The sequence below is a fragment of the Nelumbo lutea genome, chromosome 2 (assembly GCF_056320005.1).
Source record: "Nelumbo lutea isolate HS-2025 chromosome 2, American lotus-T2T, whole genome shotgun sequence".
Classification (NCBI taxonomy): domain Eukaryota; kingdom Viridiplantae; phylum Streptophyta; class Magnoliopsida; order Proteales; family Nelumbonaceae; genus Nelumbo; species Nelumbo lutea.
In genome coordinates this window covers 36,297,794-36,310,342 of record NC_142685.1, presented here as the reverse complement: position 1 = coordinate 36,310,342, position 12,549 = coordinate 36,297,794, and the positions used below count along the sequence as shown (strand labels likewise).

The following is a 12,549-nucleotide window of genomic DNA, read 5'->3' as shown; positions in this document are numbered from 1 at the left end:
TTGTAAACATACATGGGGAATATTGACGTACTTTATATTACTAATATTCTTGATGTACAATTAGATGAATATATATGACAAGCAATGTATTGTGATCAGTAGATTTGGACTCTGTGTTAGTAGGGCCATATTGTGATATTTATACAAGGTGCTATTGTATAAGTGTAGGTAGCACCCACAAGTGCTATTTATACAAGCCAAGGTATAGGTGGAGCCTACAAATGCTATTTTGTACAATTAATTTGTGGTCTTTTACCAAACGGTCTTTCAATATTTTTAGCTTTTGAAAGTATCTATGAAAGTTATTGCAATCAAATAACCTGTGGTCTTTTAAGATCTATCTATAAAAAAAGTTCATCACGTCTTTTGACTTGTAGATTATTTGGAAAATCCTCCTAAAAAAGACATAAAATGTCTTTATTGAAATGTCAATAATCAAATAATTTATAAAAGTGTTGAAATTTTTCCTTATTGAAATGTCCATTCTCTTGAATTTAGTTCATCTTCATTGAAATGACATAAAATGTAATTAAAAGAATACCATTAAGCACATTCAATTACCTCTCATTAAGTCTCACATTTAAGTCATTAAATAAATCACATTCTCTCTCACTGAATCCAACATTTATACTTTTATATATCATCATTATAATAATATAGTTCTACATACGTTTTTTGACTTGTAGATTATTTGGAAAATCCTCCTAAAAAAGACTTGTCAAACAATACTTAATTACAACAATATATTAAACATCACATGATACAATATCATCAACATCCATTGATCTCCTCCTGGTTGTTGGAAAGGTATGTAGAACTAGTGAGCACGGGAGCTATATCAAAGTCATACCTTACCACTTTTTGTTGCAAGGGGATATATCGAGTTAGAACTTGAAGCACTTGTTTCATAGAAGGCCTACTGGAGGGCAAGGAGCTTGTACAATGGATGCCCAACTGGAACACAACACTCGTCTCAGCCAAGTAACAAGGCTCCTTGATTTGCTCGTCCAAAGCATCTACTATGGGTTTTCCATCTTTCAAGTGTTGCCATGCCCACTCTGCCAGGCTTGTATTATCACCCCCATCGTTGGCTTCCCTTCCAGTTACCAGCTCTAGCAGCACTACCCCAAAGCTATAGATGTCAACCTTATCATTCACTTTGGTTGTGTAGCCATATTCTGTGCATTAAATCACATGAATGTAAATTCAATTGGCCATTGGGTGTGTGGAGACCTGTAAAGTGGCTGGTTCCATCCGTAGGCTGGTATAATAATAATAATAATAATATCTACATAGATATATTAATTTATTTTAACATTTCCATTATTATTATTTTTTTAAATATGCCTCATGACTCGACCCATGGCCTCGATGCTTGGGCTTGTGCCTTGGGCCATGCTGGGCCTAACATTTAAAGAGTTTCGAGCTAGGCAGGCACGGCCCACCCAAACTCACATGCCAGTACAACATGATCCACTAAAGCACGAACAACCCACAAAATCATGTCGTAGCGTCCATATTAATTTGAAGCGTCCATAAAACATAAGACTTTGTGCTTAAATTAATTAATTATAAGGATAAAATATAAAAATCTCCCCTAAGGTTTTTGACAATCATAAAAGTATCCCTTGAAGTTTGATTTTAACAAAAACTTTCTCTGTAATTTTGAAAAATCCTACGGTTACCTTCCTTCCATCATTGTCCCAACCAACATTGGTCTAATGCATTAGGATTTTTAAATACCCATTTTACCCTTATGCCTACAAATTTTGATGGATCCCAAAAAAACTTTTAATTTTTAATTAAAAAATTCTTTATGTCAAATTAATAAAGTAAAGTAATTTCATTTTGTAAACTCGTTATAATTGAGTAAAGTAAGAAAGGGCAGATCTAATAGTCTTTTGGCTATATTGAAAGATGCCCCAACATGTGGTAAGGGCAGTTTTGTAACTTCAAAGTCTCTGTTATTGAGATAACAACGTTTATATTTGTAACAAGACAACGATAGAAGAGAGGTAACAAAAGGTTTTTTCAAAACGACATGCGAGGTTTTTGTTAAAATAAAATCTCAGGGGTGGGTTTTATGATTGTCAAAAATCTAATGGGGAGGTCTTTATATTTTACCCTAATTTTAACACGGCCACAATTCAATTTGAAGAAAGATTGGGAGATCACATCAGGGCTTCACAGGGCTCCTTACAGCACATCCCAACCGTGTATTAGGAACATGTGGGGCGCTGATGTAATATCACCACTTAGTCAAATAGACTCTTATTTGTAACACTTGCCTGGAGCCAAGTAGCCGTAAGAGCCTGCTACAGCTGAGATGCTTTCAGCAACCCCTCGTTTGATCAACATCCTGGCCAGCCCAAAATCTGCAATCCTTGCATTGAAGTCTGAATCCAACAGGATGTTACTCGACTTCACGTCACGGTGAATGATGGCAGGACAACAGTCTTGGTGCATGTAGCACAGTCCCTGGGCTGCTCCAATTGCAATATGCAGCCTTCTAGGCCAATCCAATACGGCATCTTGGCCTGAGTCAGATGGTAGCAATAATCCTCTCTTCTTCCGGTGAAGCCACCGATCCAAGCTCTGGTTCTCCATGAACTCATAAACCAAGAGCCTTGATTTCTCACTGCAAAAATAGCACATCAGCTTCACAATGTTTGAGTGCCGAATTGTCCCCAATATCTGAACCTCTGCCAGGAATTCCTTCTCCAACTTCTCGTCTAATTTCTCGTTATCCCAAATCTTTTTAACGGCAACGACCCCACCCAATTGATTATAAGGGACTCGATAAACTTTCCCCGACCCACCATCTCCGATCAGGTTTCTATGGGTCAAATTAGACAAGATTCTCGACTCTGCGAAAGGCAAGCTCTGGAAAGCAGTGAGCTTCCACTTTGCACGGTCTTGTTCATGTCTTCTCCTTCGAAGGTTTCTGACAAACATAACCAGAAACGGAAGCCCAGAAAAGGTTAGGATTATAGCCAGAAGTCGGGGGGACAATTTGAGCGATTCTTGAGGTTCAGAAATGCAGACACATAGGTTTAATAAAGCATTATCCGCACACAGTCCTGGGTTAATCAAGAAGCTGTTTTTATAGGCCATGTTTTCAAACTCATCAGGGATCTTCCCCATGAATTGGTTTGAGGATAGGTTTAAAAAGGTTAGTCTAAGTCGGCCGATTTCAGAAGGAATATTGCCTGAAAGTTGGTTCTCTGACAGGTCCAGGTCAATTAGGTCCGGAAGTAATCCAATGGCACCAGGAATCTGACCTGATAGTTGATTTCTACTGAGGTTCAGAGAGGTTAGTGACTTCCATGAAACTATATTTGAAGGGATCTCACCCGAAAGACGATTCTGGGCTAGCGATAGAGTAGTAAGATAGGGGAGGGTCGTTAGCTTTGAGGGAATTTTGCCGGAAAATTGGTTATTACTTGCCTCGAGGACCACCAGGTTGGCTGAAAACGCGATATCTGAAGGAATTTCACCGGAAAACCTGTTGTTATCGATCTTCAATTGTGTTAAACTCCTGGACAATTTGCTGGGAAGCTTGCCAGAAAATGAATTGTCGCTTATCATCAAATACGTTAGGTTGACCGCTGACCAGAGATTGGTGGGAAACTTGCCAGAAAATCCATTATTGGAAAGCTGAACGATGGTCAGACTACTGCAATTTCCAAGGGTTGCTCGCACATCTCCACCGAGATTGTTCGAGAAAACCACCACTCCCGTTAGCACACCGCCGGCGCATAAGTGATCTGGCAACTTGCCGGTTAACCGATTGTTCGATATTTCGATATTTTCGAGCTTCATATTAAGGCCTAATTCGGGAGGTAGGACGCCGGTGAAGCTGTTGTTGAATAGCCGGATATTTTTTAGAGCCGGAAGGCGACCGATACTTGCTGGTATGTCTCCCGATAATTGGTTATCAATCATAAGTAAAACCGTTAAGTTATTCAACTTTCCAAAATCTTCCGGTATCGTACCCGTCAAGTTGTTTCTCGAAAGATCAATGGCTTTCAAACTCAAACTTTCAATCCTTCTAGGAATCTCACCCGAAAATTTGTTATCGTAAAGAAACAGATTTTCTAGCTTGTTCAAAAGAAATATACTGTTAGGGATCGATCCACATAAATTGTTGAATCCGAGGTTCAAGTGACGAAGTTCCAAGATGTTACCAATTGATTCGGGAAGTTCTCCAATCAAATTTGTCCTCGTCATCCACAAATATGTCAGTTTCTTCAACCGACCGAATTCGTCCGGAAACTTGGAAGGGATGAAATTATTATAAGCCATTTCTAGGGATTCAAGGTTCGATAAATTACCGATAGTCGGAGTGAAGGTCCCATTAAACAAATTCATAAAAAGACGGAGGGTCTTCAAATCCGATAAACGTCCGATTGCATCCGGGATATCACCAGTGAAGTTGTTTGCACCAAGATTTAGGTGGTTAAGGCGAGAAAGGTGGTGGATATCGCCAGGTATCCGGCCAACGAAGTAATTCTGAGAAAGGTCAAGATATGCGAGTTTGGAACAGTTGTAGAGAAAAGTGGGGAACCCTCCAGTAACGTAGTTGTATGCGAGGTCGAGGTGGTTGAGGTTGTTGAGATTGCAGATGATCGGAGGGATTTTTCCTGTGATGTTCCAGCTGTAAAATGAAATGGCAGTGATGGAACCACCATTGTTGCAGGTGATTCCTGTCCACTTGCAAAAAGGAAGGGATGAGTTCCATGAGTCCATAGGAGGTTGACTTTGCCAGTCTTGCTTTAGTTTGAGTAGGATGGACTGTTCATCATTTATGGTTTGGGAGTTAGCTTGCAACTGCCAGGAGAAGAAGAAGAGTAGGGTACAGAGAAAGAGTGAAATTCCAACAGAGGTCAAGGGTATTGCACTCATAATTAACGAAGGAAAGGGAGTGGTGAATGAATATGATGACGAAGAAGTTGAAAGAGCTTAGTTTTGCAAAAGCAGTTACCCACGCCGCCACGCGTATCGGCAAGTGAAGAAAACGCAACGGTTAGTATCAAAATAATAAAATTCAAAAGACTACCTGAAAACGAAGTCGAGTTGTTTATTACCTTGGGATGCGTGCACTGAACTGAACTCAACGGCAGTCAGGATTCAATTCGAGACAACTCAGTCAACACAAGATGATCCGCAGTCAACTAAGGTCAGGCGCTGCGCTTGGGTTGCTCGAGTTCCCATCCTTCATCATCAGTTTTATAACCAAATTATTTCCCTTTTTTTTTTTTTTTTAAGTGCTGACCTTGACTTGGAAACACCACGAACATCATCTCTCATAATAAGATTTTATTATGTGCCCCACAACGTCCCACAGCAATACACGGCGGGAACGTGCTGTGGTACATTGTGTGGCGCGCCACAAGATGTGAACGTGGGTAAATATAAGGTGATTTGGCCCAACCTAATAATAGAGGGACACATGGACACGATTTAACTGACAAAACGTAATTCATCCTGTCCTACTCAAGTTTGAGACAAATCCAGCTTGGATAACCAAACCATCTTGGGGCAAGCCCACCTCAGAGGCGCATCTACCTCGGGACAAGTTTACTTCGGGCCACGATTGCGTCAAGATCACTTCGGTTACCAGGCACCTCGGCATGAGTAACAGATCGGACCCAGGGGCATTAGTTCGGGTACTATTGACCGACCTCCACTTGATGACCCCGAAGATTTCGTCACCAGATTCCACATTTCACACGCCTCGTAACAGCTGGCCTTATCTCCTTCGACCGATTCTAATAGCAGTGATATGCCTTATCGGCTGGCGTCGTTATCTCCTATTTATTCGGTAATGGGCCTCATCACAACAAGAATCCCGGAACTACTCCGAAAAACCCATGAGGACTTCAGCATATAAAGACCCCAACCCTTCGTGCTTCATTAGATAGATCCCGAGATCCGAGAACGCTGAGGTCGATGCCTTGTCCCGGTTAGCCAGCACAAGCGACAACACCATGAGGACAGCGTACATTGAGAACCTGCCTCTGCCTAGCATTCTCGGGGGGGGGGGGTGGGTGCAGAAGAGGTCGCTCCTGTTGCATAAGCACAGCCGAGCTGGATTGATCTACTTGCGAGCTACTTGCTTAACGGGACCCTCCTTGTAGATCGTAACGCAGTTAAAAGGGTAGAGGCAGGCGGCCAAATACGTCATAATAGACAATCAACATTTATACTTTTATATATCATCATTATAATAATATAGTTCTACATACGTTTTTTGACTTGTAGATTATTTGGAAAATCCTCCTAAAAAATACTTGTCAAACAATACTTAATTACAACAATATATTAAACATCACATGATACAATATCATCAACATCCATTGATCTTTTCTTACTCCTCTGGTTGCTGGAAAGGTATGTAGAACTAGTGAGCACGGGAGCTATATCAAAGTCATACCTTACCACTTTTTGTTGCAAGGGGATATATCGAGTTAGAACTTGAAGCACTTGTTTCATAGAAGGCCTACTGGAGGGCAAGGAGCTTGTACAATGGATGCCCAACTGGAACACAACACTCGTCTCAGCCAAGTAACAAGGCTCCTTGATTTGCTCGTCCAAAGCATCTACTATGGGTTTTCCATCTTTCAAGTGTTGCCATGCCCACTCTGCCAGGCTTGTATTATCACCCCCATCGTTGGCTTCCCTTCCAGTTACCAGCTCTAGCAGCACTACCCCAAAGCTATAGATGTCAACCTTATCATTCACTTTGGTTGTGTAGCCATATTCTGTGCATTAAATCACATGAATGTAAATTCAATTGGCCATTGGGTGTGTGGAGACCTGTAAAGTGGCTGGTTCCATCCGTAGGCTGGTATAATAATAATAATAATAATATCTACATAGATATATTAATTTATTTTAACATTTCCATTATTATTATTTTTTTAAATATGCCTCATGACTCGACCCATGGCCTCGATGCTTGGGCTTGTGCCTTGGGCCATGCTGGGCCTAACATTTAAAGAGTTTCGAGCTAGGCAGGCACGGCCCACCCAAACTCACATGCCAGTACAACAGCACGAACAACCCACAAAATCATGTCGTAGCGTCCATATTAATTTGAAGCGTCCATAAAACATAAGACTTTGTGCTTAAATTAATTAATTATAAGGATAAAATATAAAAATCTCCCCTAAGGTTTTTGACAATCATAAAAGTATCCCTTGAAGTTTGATTTTAACAAAAACTTTCTCTGTAATTTTGAAAAATCCTACGGTTACCTTCCTTCCATCATTGTCCCAACCAACATTGGTCTAATGCATTAGGATTTTTAAATACCCATTTTACCCTTATGCCTACAAATTTTGATGGATCCCAAAAAAACTTTTAATTTTTAATTAAAAAATTCTTTATGTCAAATTAATAAAGTAAAGTAATTTCATTTTGTAAACTCGTTATAATTGAGTAAAGTAAGAAAGGGCAGATCTAATAGTCTTTTGGCTATATTGAAAGATGCCCCAACATGTGGTAAGGGCAGTTTTGTAACTTCAAAGTCTCTGTTATTGAGATAACAACGTTTATATTTGTAACAAGACAACGATAGAAGAGAGGTAACAAAAGGTTTTTTCAAAACGACATGCGAGGTTTTTGTTAAAATAAAATCTCAGGGGTGGGTTTTATGATTGTCAAAAATCTAATGGGGAGGTCTTTATATTTTACCCTAATTTTAACACGGCCACAATTCAATTTGAAGAAAGATTGGGAGATCACATCAGGGCTTCACAGGGCTCCTTACAGCACATCCCAACCGTGTATTAGGAACATGTGGGGCGCTGATGTAATATCACCACTTAGTCAAATAGACTCTTATTTGTAACACTTGCCTGGAGCCAAGTAGCCGTAAGAGCCTGCTACAGCTGAGATGCTTTCAGCAACCCCTCGTTTGATCAACATCCTGGCCAGCCCAAAATCTGCAATCCTTGCATTGAAGTCTGAATCCAACAGGATGTTACTCGACTTCACGTCACGGTGAATGATGGCAGGACAACAGTCTTGGTGCATGTAGCACAGTCCCTGGGCTGCTCCAATTGCAATATGCAGCCTTCTAGGCCAATCCAATACGGCATCTTGGCCTGAGTCAGATGGTAGCAATAATCCTCTCTTCTTCCGGTGAAGCCACCGATCCAAGCTCTGGTTCTCCATGAACTCATAAACCAAGAGCCTTGATTTCTCACTGCAAAAATAGCACATCAGCTTCACAATGTTTGAGTGCCGAATTGTCCCCAATATCTGAACCTCTGCCAGGAATTCCTTCTCCAACTTCTCGTCTAATTTCTCGTTATCCCAAATCTTTTTAACGGCAACGACCCCACCCAATTGATTATAAGGGACTCGATAAACTTTCCCCGACCCACCATCTCCGATCAGGTTTCTATGGGTCAAATTAGACAAGATTCTCGACTCTGCGAAAGGCAAGCTCTGGAAAGCAGTGAGCTTCCACTTTGCACGGTCTTGTTCATGTCTTCTCCTTCGAAGGTTTCTGACAAACATAACCAGAAACGGAAGCCCAGAAAAGGTTAGGATTATAGCCAGAAGTCGGGGGGACAATTTGAGCGATTCTTGAGGTTCAGAAATGCAGACACATAGGTTTAATAAAGCATTATCCGCACACAGTCCTGGGTTAATCAAGAAGCTGTTTTTATAGGCCATGTTTTCAAACTCATCAGGGATCTTCCCCATGAATTGGTTTGAGGATAGGTTTAAAAAGGTTAGTCTAAGTCGGCCGATTTCAGAAGGAATATTGCCTGAAAGTTGGTTCTCTGACAGGTCCAGGTCAATTAGGTCCGGAAGTAATCCAATGGCACCAGGAATCTGACCTGATAGTTGATTTCTACTGAGGTTCAGAGAGGTTAGTGACTTCCATGAAACTATATTTGAAGGGATCTCACCCGAAAGACGATTCTGGGCTAGCGATAGAGTAGTAAGATAGGGGAGGGTCGTTAGCTTTGAGGGAATTTTGCCGGAAAATTGGTTATTACTTGCCTCGAGGACCACCAGGTTGGCTGAAAACGCGATATCTGAAGGAATTTCACCGGAAAACCTGTTGTTATCGATCTTCAATTGTGTTAAACTCCTGGACAATTTGCTGGGAAGCTTGCCAGAAAATGAATTGTCGCTTATCATCAAATACGTTAGGTTGACCGCTGACCAGAGATTGGTGGGAAACTTGCCAGAAAATCCATTATTGGAAAGCTGAACGATGGTCAGACTACTGCAATTTCCAAGGGTTGCTCGCACATCTCCACCGAGATTGTTCGAGAAAACCACCACTCCCGTTAGCACACCGCCGGCGCATAAGTGATCTGGCAACTTGCCGGTTAACCGATTGTTCGATATTTCGATATTTTCGAGCTTCATATTAAGGCCTAATTCGGGAGGTAGGACGCCGGTGAAGCTGTTGTTGAATAGCCGGATATTTTTTAGAGCCGGAAGGCGACCGATACTTGCTGGTATGTCTCCCGATAATTGGTTATCAATCATAAGTAAAACCGTTAAGTTATTCAACTTTCCAAAATCTTCCGGTATCGTACCCGTCAAGTTGTTTCTCGAAAGATCAATGGCTTTCAAACTCAAACTTTCAATCCTTCTAGGAATCTCACCCGAAAATTTGTTATCGTAAAGAAACAGATTTTCTAGCTTGTTCAAAAGAAATATACTGTTAGGGATCGATCCACATAAATTGTTGAATCCGAGGTTCAAGTGACGAAGTTCCAAGATGTTACCAATTGATTCGGGAAGTTCTCCAATCAAATTTGTCCTCGTCATCCACAAATATGTCAGTTTCTTCAACCGACCGAATTCGTCCGGAAACTTGGAAGGGATGAAATTATTATAAGCCATTTCTAGGGATTCAAGGTTCGATAAATTACCGATAGTCGGAGTGAAGGTCCCATTAAACAAATTCATAAAAAGACGGAGGGTCTTCAAATCCGATAAACGTCCGATTGCATCCGGGATATCACCAGTGAAGTTGTTTGCACCAAGATTTAGGTGGTTAAGGCGAGAAAGGTGGTGGGTATCGCCAGGTATCCGGCCAACGAAGTAATTCTGAGAAAGGTCAAGATATGCGAGTTTGGAACAGTTGTAGAGAAAAGTGGGGAACCCTCCAGTAACGTAGTTGTATGCGAGGTCGAGGTGGTTGAGGTTGTTGAGATTGCAGATGATCGGAGGGATTTTTCCTGTGATGTTCCAGCTGTAAAATGAAATGGCAGTGATGGAACCACCATTGTTGCAGGTGATTCCTGTCCACTTGCAAAAAGGAAGGGATGAGTTCCATGAGTCCATAGGAGGTTGACTTTGCCAGTCTTGCTTTAGTTTGAGTAGGATGGACTGTTCATCATTTATGGTTTGGGAGTTAGCTTGCAACTGCCAGGAGAAGAAGAAGAGTAGGGTACAGAGAAAGAGTGAAATTCCAACAGAGGTCAAGGGTATTGCACTCATAATTAACGAAGGAAAGGGAGTGGTGAATGAATATGATGATGAAGAAGTTGAAAGAGCTTAGTTTTGCAAAAGCAGTTACCCACGCCGCCACGCGTATCGGCAAGTGAAGAAAACGCAACGGTTAGTATCAAAATAATAAAATTCAAAAGACTACCTGAAATCGAAGTCGAGTTGTTTGTTACCTTGGGATGCGTGCACTGAACTGAACTCAACGGCAGTCAGGATTCAATTCGAGACAACTCAGTCAACACAAGATGATCCGCAGTCAACTAAGGTCAGGCGCTGCGCTTGGGTTGCTCGAGTTCCCATCCTTCATCATCAGTTTTATAACCAAATTATTTCCCTTTTTTTTTTTTTTTTAAGTGCTGACCTTGACTTGGAAACACCACGAACATCGTTCTCCGCGACACTCATGAAAGTCTATGCGGTGGACACTTTGGGGACAGGACTCTCGCCAGAAAGCGCTACAATAGGGTTACTACTGGCCAACGATGAAGGCGGATGTGCTCGAGCTCGTTAAAAGATGCGACAAGTGTCAAAGGCATGCCAACGTCAACCACCAGCCTGCTGCTAACCTGAAGTATCTCACTAGCACATGGCCCTTTGCATAGTGGGGAATCGACATTCTTGGACCATTCCCACTAGTGACAGGACAGAGGAGATTCTTAGTGGTAGCAATGGACTACTTCACAAAGTGGGTGGAGCCCAAACCTCTTGCGACAATCATAGACGAAGCATCCAAAACTTCTTCTGGAAAAGCATAGTGTGCCGCTTCGGACTCTCCCGAGTACTTATTTTCGACAATGGTAAACAACTTGAAGACATTAAGTTTCAAAATTGGTGCAGTCAGATGGGGATACAGCAGAATTTCACCTCGGTGGCACATCTCCAAGCAAATGGTCAAGCTGAAGTCACGAACAAGGCCATCCTCCGTGGACTGAAAGCACGCCTAGCCCAAGCTAAAGGTCTATGGGTAGACGAGCTGCCCAGCGTACCATGGGCTTATTGAACCACTGTGAAGACTGCCACGGGTGAAACACCCTTAAACCTCACCTATGGCACGAAGGCAGTGATCCCAGTCGAGATCGAGGTGCCTAAATTACACCTGAAAGCATACGACGAAGAGGCAAATGATGATGAGCTACGCAGCAACCTCGACCTAGTTGAAGAGGTACGAGACCTCACATACATCCGGACTGCGGCCTACTAGTAGAGAGTGGCTCGGTACTATAATGCTAGAGTCAAGAAGCGGAACTTCCGCATTGGAGACCTGGTACTTCGTCAAGTCATGGTGCCTAAGCCTGGCGTTGGTAAGCTCGGACCAAATTGGGAAGGCCCCTACCGAGTAAAGCGGGTGCTCGGGGAAGGTACGTACGAGCTCGAAACCCTAGAAGGAAAACAGGTGCCTCGGGCATGGAACGTCAGTAACCTGAGGCAATACAATTTATAATCGCCTAACTGGAGAGCGAACTGTAAGTCACTCCTAGAAGTCTAAGGAATAAAAGTGTCGAGTTGGTTAAAGACCTCGGCATTGTATAAGCCCCAGTCGCCTCTTCGGCATGGGTAGAATCAAGAAGGGTGGACAACAAGTCACCCCAAGGCCTAAGAGCTAAGGTACCCAATATACGAACTCGTCATTATATAAGTCCCAGTCGCCTCCTCGGCATGGGCACCCAAGACCCAATAGCCTCTTTGGCATGGGCATATAAGTCCTAGTCGCCTCTTTGGCATAGGCAAAAAACCTCTAAATGCCTAAGGCATAGATAGCTCGGGTGTAAGCCGTACGATGTCTAGCCCACTTCAGCATATAACAATAGATTGGACCTGCTATGGGCAGTCGACATTCAAATGAGTAGCACGGGTGCGAGTTACTCCTACTAGTAGCCTGGGCAGATAGTCCGGGGTAATCTACCGTTAGAAAATTTTTATGGTAGGTTATCCTTACTTATTGTCCAGCTCGGTAGCTCAGCAATTCGGGTAACCTATACATTTGCTGCCCAGATCGGAAGTTACTCACACTTAGAATATTTTTATGCAGAGATTAAACAAAAAAGATGTATTTCATTGATA

The 12,549-nt window shown here is 42.2% G+C and overlaps 2 protein-coding genes across 4 annotated transcripts; both read right to left on the bottom strand.

The window, feature by feature from the left end:
- Window positions 1-715: 715 nt before the first annotated feature.
- LOC148869872 (uncharacterized) lies at window positions 716-5,222 on the bottom strand. 2 transcript variants are annotated; one of them, XM_088968565.1, is made up of 4 exons: window positions 5,088-5,222; window positions 4,188-4,961; window positions 2,289-4,097; window positions 716-1,178 (listed from the first exon to the last, which is right to left on the bottom strand). In XM_088968565.1, the coding sequence occupies exons 2-4, from the start codon at window positions 4,903-4,905 to the stop codon at window positions 772-774; spliced, it is 2,934 nt and encodes a 977-aa protein (XP_088824691.1). In that variant the 5' UTR covers window positions 4,906-4,961; window positions 5,088-5,222; the 3' UTR covers window positions 716-771. The 2 variants fall into 2 exon arrangements, with proteins under 2 accessions (XP_088824691.1, XP_088824690.1); XM_088968564.1 differs by having other exon boundaries at window positions 2,289-4,961.
- A 961-nt stretch (window positions 5,223-6,183) lies between these two features.
- On the bottom strand, window positions 6,184-10,810 carry LOC148869871 (uncharacterized). 2 transcript variants are annotated; one of them, XM_088968529.1, is made up of 4 exons: window positions 10,662-10,810; window positions 9,762-10,535; window positions 7,863-9,671; window positions 6,184-6,764 (listed from the first exon to the last, which is right to left on the bottom strand). In XM_088968529.1, the coding sequence occupies exons 2-4, from the start codon at window positions 10,477-10,479 to the stop codon at window positions 6,325-6,327; spliced, it is 2,967 nt and encodes a 988-aa protein (XP_088824655.1). In that variant the 5' UTR covers window positions 10,480-10,535; window positions 10,662-10,810; the 3' UTR covers window positions 6,184-6,324. The 2 variants fall into 2 exon arrangements, with proteins under 2 accessions (XP_088824655.1, XP_088824654.1); XM_088968528.1 differs by having other exon boundaries at window positions 7,863-10,535.
- Between the last annotated feature and the right edge of the window lie 1,739 nt (window positions 10,811-12,549).

What these genes read in the sequence shown, in the direction of transcription:
- LOC148869871 (XM_088968528.1), bottom strand. Translation starts at nt 10,479, where the DNA reads ATGAGTGCAATACCCTTGACCTCTGTTGGAATTTCACTCTTTCTCTGT. An exon ending in TTACGGCTACTTGGCTCCAG is followed by an intron (nt 6,765 to 7,862) that starts GCAAGTGTTACA and finishes TTTAATGCACAG; the next exon opens with AATATGGCTACACAACCAAA.
- LOC148869872 (XM_088968564.1), bottom strand. Translation starts at nt 4,905, where the DNA reads ATGAGTGCAATACCCTTGACCTCTGTTGGAATTTCACTCTTTCTCTGT. An exon ending in TTACGGCTACTTGGCTCCAG is followed by an intron (nt 1,179 to 2,288) that starts GCAAGTGTTACA and finishes TTTAATGCACAG; the next exon opens with AATATGGCTACACAACCAAA.